This window comes from Platalea leucorodia (genome assembly GCF_965183815.1).
Source record: "Platalea leucorodia genome assembly, chromosome: 21".
Taxonomy (NCBI): Eukaryota; Metazoa; Chordata; class Aves; order Pelecaniformes; family Threskiornithidae; genus Platalea; species Platalea leucorodia.
Window position 1 is genome coordinate 5960064 of NC_138843.1, and position 18707 is coordinate 5978770.

General features: G+C 65.0%; 1 protein-coding gene across 1 annotated transcript in view; it reads right to left on the bottom strand.

The window, feature by feature from the left end:
• UNC13A (unc-13 homolog A) overlaps positions 1-18707 on the bottom strand; it is a gene marked incomplete at both ends in the record, with an annotated part of 35674 nt that overhangs the window by 13219 nt on the left and 3748 nt on the right. The window contains 24 exons of the mRNA XM_082331138.1: positions 331-465; positions 628-717; positions 853-921; positions 2998-3160; positions 3381-3544; positions 3640-3755; positions 4215-4384; positions 4773-4914; positions 5202-5429; positions 5677-5896; positions 6196-6267; positions 7609-7696; positions 8857-8906; positions 9973-10066; positions 11662-12249; positions 13753-13878; positions 14413-14623; positions 15203-15238; positions 16120-16174; positions 16268-16341; positions 16518-16641; positions 16846-16963; positions 17177-17276; positions 17653-17682. Coding sequence (XP_082187264.1) covers positions 331-465; positions 628-717; positions 853-921; positions 2998-3160; positions 3381-3544; positions 3640-3755; positions 4215-4384; positions 4773-4914; positions 5202-5429; positions 5677-5896; positions 6196-6267; positions 7609-7696; positions 8857-8906; positions 9973-10066; positions 11662-12249; positions 13753-13878; positions 14413-14623; positions 15203-15238; positions 16120-16174; positions 16268-16341; positions 16518-16641; positions 16846-16963; positions 17177-17276; positions 17653-17682 — 3263 coding nt within the window. The remainder of the gene's footprint in view (positions 1-330; positions 466-627; positions 718-852; positions 922-2997; positions 3161-3380; positions 3545-3639; positions 3756-4214; positions 4385-4772; positions 4915-5201; positions 5430-5676; positions 5897-6195; positions 6268-7608; positions 7697-8856; positions 8907-9972; positions 10067-11661; positions 12250-13752; positions 13879-14412; positions 14624-15202; positions 15239-16119; positions 16175-16267; positions 16342-16517; positions 16642-16845; positions 16964-17176; positions 17277-17652; positions 17683-18707) is intronic.

An 18707-nucleotide genomic window follows, 5' to 3' on the forward strand; every position in this document is an offset into this window, starting at 1 on the left:
GGACACAGCGGAGGCTCCGGTCACCCCACCCACGGGGCTCGATTTCATGGCGGGGCTAACGAGGAGGCAGGAGGGCTCTGGGAACACCCTGGAGGCCCCCACGCAGCCCCCCCCCCTTGTCTGACCCCAGACTCAACCCCGCAGCAGCGGGGCTCAAACCCTGCCCAAGGCTTGGGGCTCATTCTGCATGGGGCTGAGCGCTCTGGAGAGGGAGCAGGAGCATCGTGCAAAGCAGAAGGGCAGGGGAGGGGGAAGGTCAGCGGGGCGCAGCAAGGTCTCCCCGCAGCGCCCAGCATCCCAGTGCGTCCCAGCTCCCCCCGCCCCACGCACCGGGTCCGTCTGGTACTCGCGACTGTACAGCTCGTGACAGTTGTTGAAGATGTACTCGTAGGTGGAGTTGAGGCAGGCTTTCACGCAGTCCTTCACCACCTGGCTGGCTCGGGGAGGGCTCTGCAGCTCCTGGACCTGGGTGTGCGGGGAGGGAGCAATGCTGGAGGCAGAGCCACAGCCCCGGCCAGCCACCCAGGGCTACCACCGGGCCAGCGCGACCCCACCGATGCAAGGAACTGGGGCCAGCGAGGGTCAGGCTCCCCACCAGAGACGGGGCGAGTGGGGCCCCAGCAATACCTTCATCCGAAAGAAGGTGATGCTAGTCAGCAAATCCACCGTGGACTTGAGATCCTGCAGCCGTTCGGGACTGCTGGCAGGGAAGTTGTTCTGCCAAAGGGGAAGAAAAGAGGGGAGTTGCACACAAAACTCTCCCAGGGGCGAGCGGAGGGGGAAGAAAACAGCCGCCTGTTGTTGGAGACCTTGTTAACAGGTGGGGAAACTGAGGCACCGCAGGCACCTTACCCGGTACATGGAGAGGTCGATCCGCAGCGAGTTGTGCAGCTGGTCAAGGAGTTTGACGAACCGCTCCTTCTGCGGAGAAATGCCCCAGACCCAGGTCAACAGGGGAAAGGCGGCAGAGACCGTCCCCCCTCCCCGCTGCCCCTGGCTCTCTCTGCCCCTAGCCCGGCCCGCGCCACCCCCGGCTCATCCCTCTCCCCCCTGCTGTCCTGCTGTCCTTCCTTCCTTCCTTCCTTCCTTCCTTCCTTCCTTCCTTCCTTCCTTCCTTCCTTCATCAGAGCCCTGCAGGCGGGCACCAGATGCCTGCAGAGAAGAGCGCGTCCTCGCTGGTGGCCGGGGCTCGCTGGCAGCTGTCGACAGCTCCCGGGGCACGCGTGGCCACGCCGGGCGTGGTACAGGATGGAGAGGCAACACCGCGCATCCCCTTTGCTCTCGCTGGCGGTCGGTGCCGGAGCGGGGACGGGCTGCTCTGTCTGCCCTACCCACTTGAGCACCTCTGAGCCTGGGCTCGGGGCAGGAGCGGGGAGAGGGTGGGCAGGATCGTGCCCCCCGGACTGAAGCTTTCAAAGCGCTCAGGAAAAAAAGGGCAGGGAAAGAGCAGCGGGGCTCTTGCAGCGGTCACCCATCTTCAGGGGCGAGCTGTGTCGAGACAAGGCCAGGATGGCCCCCAGGAGCTGGGTGCCTCCATGGGCTCCTCACTCGCCCGACTGGGCTGCATCGAGGGGTGTGGGCAGGGACCCACCCCAGGCAGATGCTCTCCGTTGGGGCTGAGTGGCTTTAATTCAGCTCAGCCCAGCTCCCGTCCAGGGAGCGCGGGGCAGGAGGGTGCAAATCCCATGTTGGGCTGCAGATTGGGCGTCAGGGCTGAGGGCAAAGCAACCAATCTGCCCCAAAACTCTGTCGGGAAGCATTTCACTTTATATCTCTGCCGGGGGAGGAGGGCTTTGGACAACCCTGTGGGCCTCCCACGAGAGCCCTGGGTTCCCCCCACAGCACCGGCTGGACCCGGTCAGGGCTGCTCCGGAGAGCCCGGAGAGCCCGGAGAGCCCGGAGCAGCTCCCTGAGTCTGGGGTGGGGAGGACAAGGGGATGGGACGGGGCAGCGAGTCCCGCGCCCGCCTGGCCGCGGCTCAGCCAAGCCCACAGCCTGCACTGGCGACCGCAAACCTTCGGCGCGCTCGCCCGCCGGAGACGCCAAAGCCAGGCTCTGGGCCAAGACCGTGCGTCCCCGCCACCGAACGGCTGCAGCGCTTTAAAACTGGACACGACGGGTACTCGGGGTTAAAGCGACACGGCCGGGCACTTTAGGACCCAACCTTAGGCTCTCTAAAAAAAGAGAAAAAAACAAGTTTTTAAAACCCTCCATGTTAGAGAAAAGGCACTTTTTTTCGAACGGTTTCCTCCTCCTGCATGACCCAGAGGCACAGCTCGCTCGGCTCTAGCTACCCCCTGCAAGAGGAACTGGGAGGTGAGCCAAAGCAGCCGCTGCCCAGAGCTGCGCTCAGCCCTGGCTGCATCCCTGGCTACCCAGCACTTTGCCTGAGCGGGGCTGGGCACTGGGCCTGGCTCGACCCGTGTGCACCCAGAGCAACCAGTTGCTGCCTCTGGGACTACACGGGGGGAGCCGGGGCGAGAGCTCAGCCCCTCCTCGCCCACGTCCCCAAGGGCGCACCAGGCCCCGGCACAAACTCACCCCGCTTGCTGCAAGCGAGGCACCCAGCGGGCACGCGTGGGTGCTGGCACAGCCGGGCGAGTTTGCAGCGGTCCCGGGGTGCGCCCAAAGTGCACAGGGCCGTGCGAAACTCCCCGTGAGCTGCAGGGACAGCTCCTTGCCGCCTGCTTGTGATTTTTGCCACCAAGGTTTCCCCCTCCTGCCACGCTGCCGCCCAGCCTCCCAGTCCGCTCGGGCTCCAGTCACGGTTTTACCGTAATAATTTGGGGAGCAAATTTAGACCTTCTCCCAGGAAGGCGGTGGCTCTTTTCCTTCCTGAAAAATGGGAGCGGGAGGAATTTTGGGGCAAGCAGGGGTTGAACCCCTGCTGCCTGGCTGCAGTTTGGAGCGGGGTGTTTCGCACGGCCCTTTTTGCCCCCCGAGCCCCCCACCCCCTCCCAAGAGAAGAGAGAGAAGAAGGAAGGAGTGTTTACGCACCATCGGACTTACCCCGAAATTGGAAGCGGCAAAGCGGTCGGAGGCCGAGACATTGGTGGAAGCCGTGGTGTGGGCATAGTAGGCGTTGATGTTGGCTAGCAGGGTGCTCATCACCGCTGGCACCCCCGGGCACATGTATTTGGAGGAAAGACAGGCAAAATGCCTGCGGAGGGAGGCGGAAGGTGAGGGTGGAGGGTTTGGGGTGCACGCACGGAGAAGGGGAGGGAGGGGTTGACGGGTGCGGGGCGAGCCAGGGGAGCACGTCTGCGCCCGTGGCGGGGAGGTGGGTGCAAACGGCAGCAGGGGAGGAAGATGCCAACAGTGACCCCCGCACCCAGGGCTGGCACAGCCCCTTCGAGCAGGGTGGAGGGCGAGGGACTCACGTCATGGCCTGGTAGATGGACTCCACCCCGTAGCGCATGGCAAACTCATCCACGATCTCCTGTGCCGTCTCGTCAAAGTACACCTTCCAGGCGTCGTCCCCCTTGGCGTCGGGGATCTTCACCACGCCGTTGTTTTGCAAATCCGTCACAAAGTGGAACAGGTTCTGGAGGTACAAATGAGTCCCATCAGGTCCCCGGGGCCGGTGGTGGCATCGCTGGGTTGGGGGCCGTGCCCCCCGCGCCTGCCGGGGCCGCTCACCTCGTGCAGGCAGGTGTACTGTACGTGGTAGGGAGCCACCTTCTCCTCGCCTTTGATCTCCACACTGATGTGCAGCCGGATGGCTCCCGATACGGCCGACTTGTCTGTCCGCTTGTCTGCGGGGGTACAGGGAGGGGGACGAGACGTGAGGCTTCCCCAGAGCAACTCTGCTCGCTCCTGGCCCCGAAGAGGGGCAGACGGTCTGGCATGGAGGGGCTCTTGGGGACGGGGCAGGGGGACGCCCAGCACCGAGTGCAGCCCAGCCAGGGTGCAATGCCACCAAGGCATTGCAGAGAGGGATTTGGCCATATCTGCAGGCACTACAGAGATGCGGCCTCTCCGTGCCTCAGTTTCCCCTCTGCAGACAGCCAGTGCTCCAGACCTCCTGGGCTAAGGGTTTGGAGAATGACCCTGGGAAAAGACTTGATCCCAATGGCTTTCCATATTGTTTTTAACAGCAGCCCCTATACTAATACGCTGACATAGCCTTCACACTGGGGCCGGTAGCTTGTCCCCCCGGTAGCGCAGGGCTGGGAGTCCCAGCCCGAGCGGGCCGTGCCGGGGCAGCCGGTTACCGAGGTTGTACCAGACGTCCATCTCCCCACTCAGGGTCCGGACCTCGATGATTGTCTGGCCCAAGAAGTCGTCGGACTCCCTCTTGAAGCGCTGCTTGACACGGGACTTGATGTCGTCATCTTCATCCCAGACGCGGACCTTGATGCGGTCGGAGGAGTTATGGCACTCGCTGGGGAAGCGAGAAGGGGCAAGCCCCGGGATGAGCGGGGAAACCTTTCCAGCCTCTCCATAGCCTCTGCTTCCCTAAACAAGAGGGACCATCCCAGCACCGGGCAGGAACTGGGGAAGAGAGCGGCTGTGGGGGCACCAACCCTCCCCGTTGGACTGCACCGTGCTCAGGCAGCCCCAACGCCGTCTGGATCAGCCCCCATCGCCGGGAGCCAAACCCTCCATGGCACAAAACCAGTACTCCCAGTGACCCCAGCAGCCCCCCTCCACCCTCAGCTGGGGCGGGATGAGGCTCCCCACCACCCCGCAGGGATGTGCTGACAGCCAGCACAGCCATCATGACCGTGAGTGGCCAGGAAGGGGGACGGAGGGGCCGGGGCTGAACTTACAAATGGAAATTCTCCTCCCAGACTGGATTGAGATTGCCGTAGATAGTTTTAGTCCTTTTTTTTGTCTTTCCAACCTGGACAGTGACATACGGGTCACTGGAACCCGTCTTATCCTTTGCTTGCAGGCCCTGGGCGCAAACGACTGCAGCACAGCACGGCACGGCACGGCACAGCACGCACACCCAGCCACACGAGGCACGTGCGTGGCACACGCAGCGGAGAGAACAGACAGAGAGAGAGGAGTCAGTGCCACAGCCACACCGAGATCCCCGCGACAGGCACCTCGTGTCCCCCGGCAGAGCCCCAGGGGCCAAAGCCTCTTTGCAGGATGAGGGGCAGGAGCGGGGTTGGAGCACGCAGGATCCTTGTGCACGGGGACAGCCCCGTGGTCCCCCATGGCACATGGTGCCAGGCGCAACCGGTGCCTACCCGTGATGCTGATCTTGGCCGACCATTTGGAGGTGCCGTCCAGGACACTCTGCTTCACTGCCTTCATCTGCTGCGTGTGCGTGGTCTTGGTGACCCCAAACACCTCCTGGATCAGCTCAAATATCTCCGGCTTGTTGCGCTCCCGGATCTTCATGCGGTCCTTGAGCACCATGATGATATTCTGGGTCCGGTCCTCTGCGCCGTGCTTGGAGCTCTTCTCCGCCGCCCCTGGGAGAGGACAGCCATGGGTGACACGCGGGGGGCAGGCGGCATCCAGGAGAGAGCCGAGAGCCCCCCAAGCCCACCGTGCGTGAATGAATTCAAAGCTGGAGGGGTCTACACCCTGCCCAGGACAGATCTGCCCTGCTCACCACCTCCCCCATGCACAAGGCAGGAGTCCGGCTCTCCCCGGGGCCGCTCCCTCCTCCCTCTCCAAAGTGAGAAAGGGATGAGGCTGCAGGCACCGGCTCCTTACTCTGCAGGCAGTCGGCATTGAGCAGGTCCTGGCACTTCTCGTGACACTTGACGCCACACTCGGCGCAGCGCATGCCCTGCCGGGCGATGCCCCAGAGCAGCCCCTCGCACTCGTAGCAGTAGGTGGGGGTGGTGGCCGTCCACACCTCAAAGTTGTGAGGCGTCGTGCAGGAGATGGGGTACACTAAGGCTTGCAGGGTCTTCTTGTAAACATGGTTTTTCTGTGCAAGGACAGAAGAGAGGGGGGGAGCAAAGCTCAGGTACCGTACAGCAGCTGGGTGCAGAGACCCCATCCATGGGTGCTGGGCCACATGAAGGTCACCGCTGGGTGCGGACAAGCAGGGCAGAGGACAAACGCCACCATCCCCAGGTGCAGCCGTGAGCATCCCGGCGGCTTTGGCATCGCCGGAGGAGGATGCTGGTGTGGCATGGACCGCGCATCTCCGTTGCTGGCCGGGCTGCCTGGGGCTCAGCCTTCCCACCACGACCGCCCCGCGCCCCAGCCAACCCCAGCACATACCAGTTCCTCGTTGTTCAAGGTGCTCGAGGCCAGCGCGGACGTGATTCCCGCTTTCCTGGACTGGACCAGGGACTGTGGGAAAGAAACACAGTTCCCAGATCCGGCAGAGCATGGGGTGTCCCTCCCATCCCTCCCACACTCCTTTGGGGTCCCAGTGGCCATAAAACACCCGGGATGGACCCCTACCCCAGACAGGGGTGGGTGCTGGCTGCATGGGCTGGCAGTGGGGACAGCCCAGCTCCCAGGGATGCCAGCGCTGCAAAGGGCTACCCTGCTGTGCAGTGGGACTGGAACCAGTTCAGCAGCCCAAAGCATTCCCAGTTCAGCCCCAGCAGAGCAGAGTCTCTCAACGTGTGTCTGAGACCCCGGGGAGACCGGGGTGGGGGGCACTTACCATTGCCTGCGGGCAGCCAGGGCCGGCGAGGGGGGAATAAAAGGCCATTAGTGTGAGCCACCTCACAGCAGAGCAAGTCCTGGCCCCTTCCCTGCCGGAACGACTGGGAATCGGGACAACCCCAACCCCACACCCAGCGCCGGGCCGGTCCCTGGGGGGGTTTCCCACCCAGGGAAACCAGCACTGGCTGCAGCCTGCCAAATTCCAGCAGGGAAAGGCAGCGGCACCGCCTGACCCCCGCGCTTTGCCCACCCCATCACCACCCCACAACCCAACACCCCAACACCCCGACACCGACACAGCACAGTGCAGAAGCATCAGCGGCTGCCCCAGCGGGCTGGGGGCGGAGGGCACTGGGGTTCGGGCAGCAAGGGGGGGCAGCGGGATGGGAGAGGGCAGGCGGGTTGGGGACGCCCTGGGCAGGGCACAAAGTGGAGGCAGCGGGGTGTAAAGAGAGGGGGAAGGAGGTGAAGGGCACCTAATTCTGGGTGCAAAGGGTGTCTGGTTTCCAAAATTGCTGTCTCTTGTCACCGGGGGGGTGACAGCAGAGTGACCCTGTGCATTACAGCCCAGGGGCTGGATGGGACCCCAGCATGGGGACAGGGCTGTAGCGGCGCAGCGTGACAATGCTGGGGACAGGAGCATAGGGACTGTGCGGCTCAGAAGAGCCAGCGCTACCCCTCCTCTGGTACACGGGTCCATCTGCCCGGCACCGGCGCAGTCCGAGCTGCGGGGAGCCTCTGGCAGGTGGGACGGAAAGGGAGCGGGGACGCGGCACCGGTAAAAAAAATGGGAAACCAGACACAGCCCCGGGAAGCCTTGGGCTGATGCTTGGTGTGGGGACAGGGCCCTGGAGCTCCGTTAAAGAGAAGCACCTTCGGGTGGAGGTGCCCTGCCAGGAGCCCCCCAAAACAGCCTGGGACCCCCCGCCCCCCGCCGGCAGGGCTAGAGGAGGCTGGGCAGGGCTGGCCAGCAGCACCCAAGGGTGCTCTCTCTTTAACCCCTCGGACTGCGCTCACCAGATCGCTGACTAGAGGGAGAGATTTGCGTCCAGGCTTAATGTCGGGCATGCTGTTAATGCAGCGTAGAAACCTTACTGCCGCCCCCCTGCCGCCAGGGACGGCCAAGCCAGGCCGGAGAAAAGAAAACAGAAAACACAAGCCATGTTAGAGGCGGCTGGGGAGCAGGGCACGGGCGCCCAGCAAACACCGGCCGGGGCGGGCGGGCGGCACAGTCCAGCGGGGCGCAGCGGGAGCGAAGCCGGCAGCTGTGTGGTGCAAGGCGTTAGGAGGAACCTCACCAAATCGCTAACTAAGGGGATGGGTTTTCGCTTGCGTATGTCCGGCATGCTGTCTATAATGATCAGCCCGCCACCAGGCCTGCAAGAGAGACAAGAGTCAGCGGGGAAGGGCAAACTGAGGCAGGGAGGGAGCCCCTGCTGTCGCCCTGCGTTCGCTCGGGACTCGGCGGACAGGACCGCAGAGCAACCCCCGGCTGGCCTGGGACACCCCCGTGGGACCCCCGTCCCCACCACCGCCCCGGCCACGGCAGGGATCACCGGCCTAAAAACTGCAGGGAAGGGGATTCTGGCAGAAAATTTCTTTTCCCTGCGTGAAGATGTTTTGCTTCAGTGGCGTGACAGTGAAACGCAGGGAAAAAAAATAGCCCGTTTGGCTTAGTTAGCTTTGGCTTTGCAGCGTGGAGCGGGAGAGCTGGGGTCTCCCGCTGGGACACGAAGGGGGGGCAGCAAGCGGTTCTGCTGCGAGGGAAACCGAGGCAGCGCGACTCGGGCAGAAACGCTGTTTCGCAGCCTCCAGCCCTGTCCGCAAGAAAACCCTGGTGTGATCTGGTGGGTTCTCAAGGAAAACTGCCAGGTTCTGCCCGGGTCAGCGTCAGGGCCACCTGCAAGGGTGAGACGGGGGTGGCACCCACCGCCCGTCCGGGTGAGAGGTTCAGGGTTCCCCATGGCAGCACGTGAGCCCCGGATGGCAGAGGTGGGAGCTGCCACCCCAGCTCAGTCCCGTCCTCACCCACTCACCTCCTCGCTCTCCCCCTCGGCAGCGGCTCTCGGGGACACGGAGCAGTGGCATCTCTGCTGGCTCCTCCAAAAGCACCGAGCGAGCAGCGTTCATCTGCCCACCCGCTTGCCCGCAGCTCGGCAACACCTCCCCACGCCAGCCCCCCGACAAGCACATCCTACCGAGGAGGGGAGAGCAGCCCGCGAGACCCCGGGGGGACAGAAAGTACCGGCTTTCCCACATACTCACCCGCCTTTGAACCACAGGGATTTAGCTTCTCCATCGCCTTCCCCGCGGGCCTGCAAGACACGGGGCGGCCGTCACGGGCACAGCGCTGGGCCCCCGGCACGCGTGGCAGCCCTCCCCGGGGCTCGGCGCTGTTGGCAGCTGAGCACCCAGCCGGCACCCGCAGCAGTGGGGAAGCATGTAAAGGGTTTATAGGGTGGGTGGAGAAAAGCGTGTTCCTAAAACAACGGGGCTCTTTCCAGCAAAGAGCTTGCACTGGGAGTAAAATATCTTCAAGAGGCTGAGCTGGGCAAGCAGCGGGCAGGCTTCAGCAGAGGGGCTCATGCTGGCAAAGCAGTGGGGATGGCTGCAAAAATTGAGGGGTTGGGGGACTGGAGAAGCATCGTTGGAAAGGCTCAGCGGGTCTGCACGGACCCACAGCCGGCTGGAGAGAAGTGCGGGGAAAAGCCAGAGCACACCAGGGCTGGGGTGTGTGCAGGGAGCGTCCCGCAGTGCCGCCTCCCTTGCAGGGAGGGGATTATTTTGGGGGAGAAGGGAGGAAAGAGGCAATGATACCTCCCTCGTGGGGCAATCCCTGCACACACACACACAGAGGGAAGGCACACACGCTGCTGGGTCGTTCCCATGGGACATGCTTACCTGCAGGCAGGCTACACCCCTTCCCTGCAGGAAGGGGAGACGCGGGCGCAAGGGCCATGGTGGTGGACAACTGAAAAGAGAAGCGGTGGGGAGGGGGATCGAAGCCCCGGGGGGCGAATCCAGAGCCAAAACAAAAAGAAAAGATGGAGGATGGAGTCTAAAAACAGAACAAAAAATTGTCAACTCAATAGAGGGGAGAGGGCGGAGGGGGTCGCACCAGCACACCACATGCAGCACACACCGGGGGAAGGTCCGCAGCACTCCCTGCCCCTCGTGGGGGTCCCACTTGCCATGAACGGGGTTGTGGGGCCACCACTGGTGGGGCCCCCAGGTTCCCACTGCCCTCAGGGTGTGGGATGTCCGTGGGACCGGGGAGCGGACGTGGCTGGAAGATGGCCGGGCGCGGGAAGGGGCCGCGTCCCCAGCCCAGCACATGAGCGGCGCTGGGACCCGGTGGCGGGCGGCCGCGGGGTTGCTCACCTCCTGCAGCTGCATGCAGACCTTGTTGAAGGCTCTCAGCCAGTTGGCTTTGGCTCGTGCTTTGGGGTCCTGCACCTCCACCTCCGTCTGCTCCCTGCAAGCACACACACCTTGCTCGCCTCCCAGCACGGCACTGCGGAGGGGGGAGTCAGCCCCCACCCGCCGAGCAGGACTGAGGCTGCAATGTAGGGATCCTGATGGGCCTTGAGCCAGCGTGGCCGTGGAAAAAAAACCCTCTTGTTATCAGGAAAGACACTAAAAAGGCAGCAAGTCCCACCGCAAAGGGCAGCACAGTCAAGGCAGAGCAAGGAGAAGAAGCCAGGGGTTCCCCCTCCCTTGGGAGTCTCTGCCCTGGGCACCCAAGCAAACAGAAGGATCCCTCCAGGAGCACAGGGTCGGGGGGCTGCCGGGGACCCCAGCACGTGGATTAAACATCCTGCACCCCTCATCTCCCCAGCAGGCCGTCCTCTGGCCGCTTCCCACCACCTCCTTAAGGGTTAAGAGATCCCAACACCCCAGTGGCTCCGAGCCCAGGGCGACCTGCCAGCCTGGGCGTGCTGGTTGTTGTGGGTATTTTTTTCTCCTCTCTTGCAAAATTGAGACACGGAGGAAAAGAAAATAAATCCTCCAACCATCCCAGCCTCCTGGAGAGCCTGGTGTGCCGTGACACTGGAGATGGGTGCCCAGAACCAGGCTGGGACGAGGCCGTGGGGAGCTCAGGGGATGCCCCTGCCCAAACTGGCCCTGTGGGGCCTTGCCTGTGCTAATATGTGATCCCCAGCACTAATCTGGGGTCCTCAGCGTTAACCTGTGATCCTCAGCACTAATCTGGGGTCCCCGGCACTAATCCATGGTCCCCAGTGCCCAGCGTGGGACCCCCAGGCCCCCTGCCCAGAGAACAAGCACCGGAGGCAGACATGAACTAAGGCCACCTTTGCCAGGACTCCAGCCAGCCCTTGGGCCTAAATATGTTTTTTTTTTAAAAAAAGCTCATTACACATTCTTTTAAATTAGCAATTCCCCAGCTCTGGTCTATAATTTAAACTAAATAAAAGACCGAAAAAGCCCATCACACTTCCCCTCTGTGCAGAGCGAAAAATGGACATGTTCAATAATTAAAGGCAGAGACCAATACATGAATTATTCACATGCTGTACCAGGGACCTGGCCACCAAATAATTCATCTGTACAGCAAAGGAGGCCACGGATGAGCTTTTACCAGTGGCCTAGGGAGAGGATTGACTCCTGTGAAGGAAATCTGCTCCTCTGACCGTGCCGAGCTGCGGGGAACCCTCTCCATCCAGGGAGCCAACAGCTTGAGCCAGAGGAGAGGAATCGCAGCCCCAGGCCCCCGCTTCCCCCATCGCCAGGTTTGTCCCAGGTTAAAAACCTGCAGCCCCAGTAGCCCTGGCAGGATCCTGACCGCCTTGAACTCTGCCCCTGCTTAGCGTGGCACTGGTGGCTGGGCCAGGGCAGCGTGCCCGAGGGGGCTGACCCTCGCCTGGGGGGCACAAGGTGGGCTTCCCCCACCTCAAGGCCTCAGGCACCTGGAAAAGCCCCAGACACCACAGAAAGTCCCTGGCGCTGCCCCTTGGCACCAGCAGCACCAGCACCAGCCCCAGGCCACCTCCAGAGCATCCTCGGTGTCACCAGGCACAAGGATGCTACAGGTCAACATCTCCCTCCTACCTCTCAGCCGGTTCTGGGGGCTCGGACTCGGGGGCTGCCTCTTGCAGGGGAGCTTCGTCCGCTCCCCGCTGGGCCTGGAGGGCCTCTGGGGTTTCCTGGGGGGCAGAGGTGTCCTTCTCCTCCTTCCTCTCCTCTTTCCTCTCCTCCTTCCTCTCCTGCTGCTGCGGCTTCAGCTGTGGGACCAGCTGGGGTTGCTGCGGTTGCTGCTGCTGCTGGGGGACCTGTTGCTGCTGCTGCCCGGGGGGTTTCTGCGGTGGGGGGTAGGCATCGTGCTCGGGGGTTTCATAGGTGCCCTGCTGCCGCAGGTCCTCCTCCTCCTCCTCCTCCTTGGGGTAGCCTTCCTCATTCTCGCTGTAGTCCTCATTGAACTCTTCCTCCTCCTCCTCCAGATAGAGGTCATCATCCTCCTCCTCCCAGCGGGGCGAGTCCTTGCGGTAGCTGACGGAGCTGTGGCAGGAGTGGTAGGAGTCGCCGTCCCGTTCATCCAGCTCCGAGTCCCGCAGGCTCTCGTTCTCGAAGTCCTCGCTCAGCTGGGAGCTGCCCTGGCTCAGCTCGGCCGAGGAGGCGTAGCGGCTGCTCCCTGTGGGGCTGCGGGGCAGAGGGCAGACAAGGACAGGGCTCCCGTGGGCCCATGCCGCAGCCTGGCCTGCCCCGTGCCGCCCCAGCCGGACCCGGGGTCCCTGCGCCGCGGGCGGGAGGGTCTGCAGCTCCCACCGGGGCACAGCCCTGTGCCAGCACCGGGCTCCTCATCCTGAGAGTCGAAGGCACAGACCCAGGAGACGCCGTGGGCTAGCACTAGCCCCCCAGGCTGGGGCACTCGCAGCTGTCTGACCTTCCTGCCTGTGCCTGGGCTGAGCGTGGGGACGTGGGGGACGGTGTCTGTCCCCTCGGCTCCCCCCTGCCAGGGCTGGGGGCCGAGCGCAGCCACGCAGCACCCCCAGCCAGATCCTGCCTCCTGCTTCTGCCAGACACCCCCCGTCCTGCCCCCAGCCCGCAGATCCGTCACCCCCCCTCTGCCCTGACATCCCAGCGCTCCCTGTAGACCTCCCGGGCACCCGCTCTCCAAGGACACCCCCTCAGCCCCATCGCTCCCCTTAACCACATCATCCCTACCCAGGGGTCCCCTCTCCGCTCTTCCTGCCAGGCCAGACCCCTTCCCCCCGCCCCATCTGCCCCGCTGGCCCCCGGCCCTTCCAGCATCCCCCTCTCACAGCCGCCTGCACCTGGGGGAGCAGCAGCGCAGAGGGGGTCCCTGCACCCCAGGAGGCCGCCGGGGACGGGGTGGCCGCGGGGCTCCGTGGGGAGAGGCTCACATAAGCAAACATGCAGACAGGACAGGAACATGCCTAGGAAGAGGCCGACACCACGTCTCCAGCACCGGCAGCCAGGGCTCAGGGGTGGGCAAGGGGGAAGGGGGCAAGGGGACAGGATGGGCAGAGCCCCGGGCCCAGAGTGGCTGGGCCAGGCAGTGGGGAGGCAGGGGACACCGCAGGGAGGAGGGTGCTGGGGGATGCCCAGGCTGGTCCCAGCAGAGGGGTGCTGGCATCATCCAGGTACCTTGGGAAGGGGGACTTGGGGCACAGGGGTGCAGGAGACACGGCTCATGCCTGGAAACCCCTCACCTCCCCAGCCTGATCCTGGCCAGAGCTGGGAGAGGGGCCCTTGGCACATCGTGAGGGTCCCAAAGCACCGCGCGAGGCTTCTGCCCAGCCAGGTGCTCCCTGGGAGGTGACCAGAAACGGAGGGTGGCATTTGAGTCCCCGAGGCCCCAGCTCCCAGACCCACTGGCACGGCAGGGAACAGGCAGCAGCGCTGCCAGCCGGTCGCTGTGCTGGTGAGCGGGACCAGGGTGCTGGGGCATCGCCCCCATGAACTGGGGCGCAGCAGCAAAAAGGGGACGCCACGGGGCCAAGAGACACCTGGAGCATCCCAATGCTGCTCCTCTGCAAGGCGGACCAGGGCGGGGAGAGGGGGACTCCGCGGCGGCACGAGGCCGCCCTTGCCGGGACTGGTGTTGGCCTCACCACGGCTGCAAGGACCGACCACAGCACTCTGCGACGGCACACGGCACGCGACGAGGTAGCGACCCACCTATCCGATAGGTCTAGGGACCGCCTGCTCTCAAGGGAAGGCTGGCGGCTGGTCCGCCTGCTCGACTCGGAAGCGGACTCAGCGTCGCTGCGTCCGTTTGCGGCAGAGTCTACGCTACCATAGCGTCTGCCGGGGAGGAGAGGAAGATGATCAGCGAGGTTCCGGGCGCCGCGCCGCTGCCACCCGCCATGCCCCGGCATCCCCTGCCGCCGTGGGGATGCTGGCAGGGAGGCTCCGTCCTGGTGGACGGGGCTGGCACCTTGGGCTGGATGCTGGCGAGGAACTGGGCCGTGCTGTGACCACGGGGACAAAGCGCCGGGCAGGCATCCCTGCCTGCGGCTCTGCCTACAGCCACGTCTGCGTCCCCAGCCAGGCCACACCCCACCAGCTCGGCTCCCAGCAAGGACAGCCAGGGCTTGGGGGTCCCAGTGAGGACAGAGGAGGACGGTGACCCAAAGAGCTTGAAAACTTTCCAGTGAGAAGGAAAGGCTTGGGGCCGGCACCATCCCCCTCTCCCTCGCCTCAGCATCCTTCCCTCCGTCACCCACCGCCCTGGGAGCGCCGTCCCTGGCGTCACCCCGGGGACACGCCGGCCTCTGCCACCTGCGGGGGGGATTGAGAGAGCAGGTCCCGGGGGGGAGCTGGCTGCGCCGACGCTACCTGATGGGACGCTGGTCTGAGTAGTCCATCTCATAGCTCTGCATGGAGTCGGTGTAGGAGTCGCGGGAGCTCTGCTGCTGGTGCCTCATGGGATACTGGTGGACAGAGGCGTTGGGCTGGGAGGTGGTGTAGTACGGCGGCGGGATGCTGTTGCTGGTCTCGCTGCGGTAATCGCTGTCCCGGTCATCCACCGTGCTGTCGGGGTCATCGTCTGCAAGGGGCCACAGTGAGTGGGACAGGGGACGGCCCCATGGCTGTTGCGGCCAGGGATCCCCAAATCTGCCCCGTGCCCGGCACAGCCCCGCTACTGCCACCACCGTGTCCCCACCGCTGTGGGACCGTGCTGGGGAGACAGAGCCAGGAAGGGGCGAGGGGCAAGCTGCACGTGTTCCCCTCTGCAGACAGGGGTTTTGGGGGACGAGGGGAGGGCGGAGGGGGGAAATGTGATATACAGAAGGGGGGAGGAGGAGGACAGGGTGCGGGGACCCTCCCTCTGCCCCACCGAGTCCCGCCACAGCGGCAAAGCCCGAGCTGCTCATTGCTACCAGGGCACCCCGAGGGCACAGAGCCTCACGGTGCCGTGTCCCCGCCAGGCTGTGGGGACAGCCCTGCCCAGGACAGGGCGCTCGGTGCCTCCGTCCTCACCCAGCACAGAGCCACAGAGCAAGGCCACAGGCTGGAGCGGAGCTGCAGGTCCCCTGAGCCCCACGGCTGAGCCCCCTGAGCACGGCAAAGGGGGATGCGCTGGGGACCGCCAGGCTGGGAGGAGAGGAGGGGACGGGATACTTACTCTGCTGTTCTCCCCAGCCAAAATAATTCCAGTTGCCTACAAAAAAAAGGGGGCAGAGACAATAAGGATGGAGGCAGCTCTGGGACAGCAGCAGGAGCTGGCTGGGAGGAACCAGCATCTCCCAGGCATGGTGGCACCAAGCTGGGCTGGGGACAGTGCCCCGAGGTGGGCTGGGGACAGCACCCAGGATGGGGCACATGGGCACTGAGCCGTGCTGGGGACAGGGACTGGGGCTGGGCAATGCAGTACCGAGATGGGACGGGCATGGGGCCTAGGGATGGGCACGGTGGCACTGAAGTGCACTGGGGACAGTGCCTGGGCCTGGGCATGGTGACACCGAGCCAGGCTGGGGACAGTGCTATGGCTAGGCACGGTGGCACTGAACTGCACAGGGGACAGGGCCTGAGGCCGGGCACAGAGGCACTGAGCTGTGCTTGGGACAGTGCCGGGCTGCACGTGGCCCTGGTGTGATTACAGAAGGGGAAACTGAGGCACAGGTTGGGACAAACCGAGCTGCCACCCCAAATCCCCCAGACACCTCTGCCAGTGCCCCCACCGAGCAGCCCCCTCGCCAACCTTGCTGCCCCTCGCCCAGGCTCCCCGGGGACCGTCTTTACCAGCCCCATTGCCATGCCCACCCACGCCCCTCTCCCCTGCGGCTCAGCCCCACGGGGGGGCTCACACACGGTGGGGCCGGGAGCCAGCAAGGGAACACCGGCAGACGCGGGAGGGAGGATGGGAATGGGAACGGGGATGGGGACAGGGTGTGGGGTGACATTGAGCCCCACTTGGGTTGGGGTCCAGCACCCCAAGGCAGGCACGGACCCCACTCCTGTGCATCCCTGCTGCAGGGAGCTGGGGGAGTGGGGCGGGGGGGGGGGGGTCCCGCAGTGGGGCAGGTACAGGACAGTACTTACAGCACTGGGAGCTGTGAACAGGCAGAGGCTTTTCCTGCTCCTCCTGGAAGGCATACTGGGGAGAGACGGGCCAGTCAGGGCTGCCTGCTCGCAGCACTGCTGCTCCCTGCCCAGCCCTCGCCCCAGCCCTGGCTCTGCGCTGACTTACATCGTCCTGGTCCCGCATGGCATTGAGCTGCTCCAGCTTCTTGGCCCAATACCTGGCCTCCTCCTCGGGGATATCTGCGAGGGCAAAGATCCCGATTGGGGCACAGCTCCCCCCCCTCCAAACAGCCCCCCAGCTTTTGGGGCTACAGGGGCAGACCCCCAACCCCAACCCCAAGCCCCGTGAGCATCCCTGGGGCTGGGGGCAAGGAAGGATGCACCCCAGTCCTGGGGTGCCGGGGGACGGTACCCACCCAGCGGCAGCTCGAAGCGGGTGTCCAGGAGGATACGGTGGAAAGTGGGGTCCTTGGTGCCCGAAATCTCGTTGTCGGTCATGATGACCTGGGAGTCGAGCGTGAGCCATTCCCCAGGGCCCTCCTGCAGGGCAGAAATGGGGGTGAGGAGAGCTGCCAGGGACCCCCTTCCCCAGCCCCACAACCCCAGGCACGCAGGGTCCAGCCCCAAGCAGGGTCCTCTCCAAGCAGGGATGGAGAAGGCTCTGCCCCCCCCGAAGGACAGCCAGGGGGGTGGCTACGTGTCCCTTAGGGTCTGCCATGGGGATGGACGTGCCCGGCTCCCTACCTCGTTGGACTGCCGGATGGTCCGGAGGGGGATCCACACCGTCCCCACCATGGTGTCCCAGATGAGCCCCTTGTTCCACACCTCCACTGTCAGGCCCAGGTCGAGCCGGTTGATCTCGCTGGGGAGGGGGGAGAGGTATCAGGTCACCCCCCCCCCAGCAGCCCCCCGGGGCCACCCCAGCCTCTGCCCATCCCCTTGGCCCCTGGACTCAGCTGAGCCCCCCAGGGCTGGGGTCGGGGGAGGACGGGCAGGGGGGGACCTCCCCCTGATGTGGGGGGGTAGGGGGGAGCAGCAGGGGTGGGGGACCCCGGGGCGGCCCCTGGACACTCACAACATGAAGTCCTGCTCCCAGGAGGGCAGGTTGCCCCGCACCGCGATGGTTGTGCTCTTGACATTTTGCACCTTCAGCGTCACGTAGGTGTTAAACTTCTCTGTGGGAACAAGCGGAGGGTGAAGTGGCCCCCAGTGCCCCCCCCCACCCCCCCCGATACCCCCCCCACTGCCACCCTCCCGTGGGGTCCCCCCACACTGCCCTCAGCACCCCAGCCCCAGTCGGCCAGGCAGGATGGATCCCACCACTGCCAGCGGTGGCTTGGCTGCGAGCCCCGCCGTCCTGTCCAGGGCACCCCCAATTCTGTGTCTGCTCCCCCCCACTTGCCCAATGATGCCTCCAGAGCTGAGGCGGAACCTGGGGTCCCCTCGCCACCCCCAGACCTTCCTCTGATCCTGCCACATCCCACCAGCCCCAGAGCCGAGCCCCTTGCCCCGGCCCCCCCAGGTGGGCAGGCAGGTGGGGGGGCCGCTTACCTTGGGGCCCGTCGAACTTGGCCTTTTTAACTGCGGGGACAGAGAGGGAGGGAAGAGATTCAGCCTGAGATCCCCGTGCCGGGGTGCTGGGGACCCCCACCGGGGTGCCAAGGGGTGGGAGGACCCCAGGCCTGGCCGTCACCCCCCCCCCCCAGGCTGCAAGGTGGGGGAAGGCGGTGGGATCCCTCCTGCTGGTGTAAATCAGGAGTCCCCAACGCCAGGCACGAGGGAGGGGGATCAGGCAGGAGCTGGAGGCAGGCACCGGCAAAGCCCCCCCCCCCCAAAACCTGCCACTTTGGACAACTTGAAACATCTCATTGCAACCCCAAACGACCCGCCTCCATCTGCTGGGGGGGTGTTTAACCCCCCTCGCCCCCCCACTTCTTAGTTTGGATCCGTTTGGGGAAACAGATGATGTTACCAAACATCTTCTGGGGGGAAAGGGGGATTTGGGGGAGCCTTCCCCCAGCTCCGGTCCCCACCGTGGGGCGCAGGCCCAGCAGCGCCAGGGTTAAGGCTCTCGCCGTCTCCCAAACCGCTGACCCAGATTTTGCACAGGGAACCCGGGGGAGGCCGTGGCCCTCCCGCGCCCCACGGCAGCCCCAGGGGTGCTGGAGATGCTCCCCCCACTCTGCTGCAGCAGGGAGCCCCAAACCAGCCCCCGCTGCACCCCAGCCCTGTCCCCCTCCCAGGGGCACCGAGGGGCTGGGTCCCATCCTACCCACTGGGGACCCCTCCCAAACGGCTGATCGCAGGCAGGGGCGAGGGGTCGCATCTGGGTCGGATCCTGCTCAGCACCACGGGAACAAACGCCCCTGATTCTGGCTGATTCCCCCCCCCCCCCAGTCTACACCAGTGCTGCGAGCGGGAGGCGCAGGGGCGGTTGGTACCCAGGTTCTGCCCGCGATGGGGAGGCAGAGAGGCAGCTGGGCAGAGCCAGGCACCGGCGCTGCCGCTGCCAGGGGTGGCGGGGCCCAGGGGTGTCCTTGGGGCTTACGGGAGGGGACCAGGCAGGGCAGGAATGACACAGCACCCGGAGAACGGTTAAATGACGC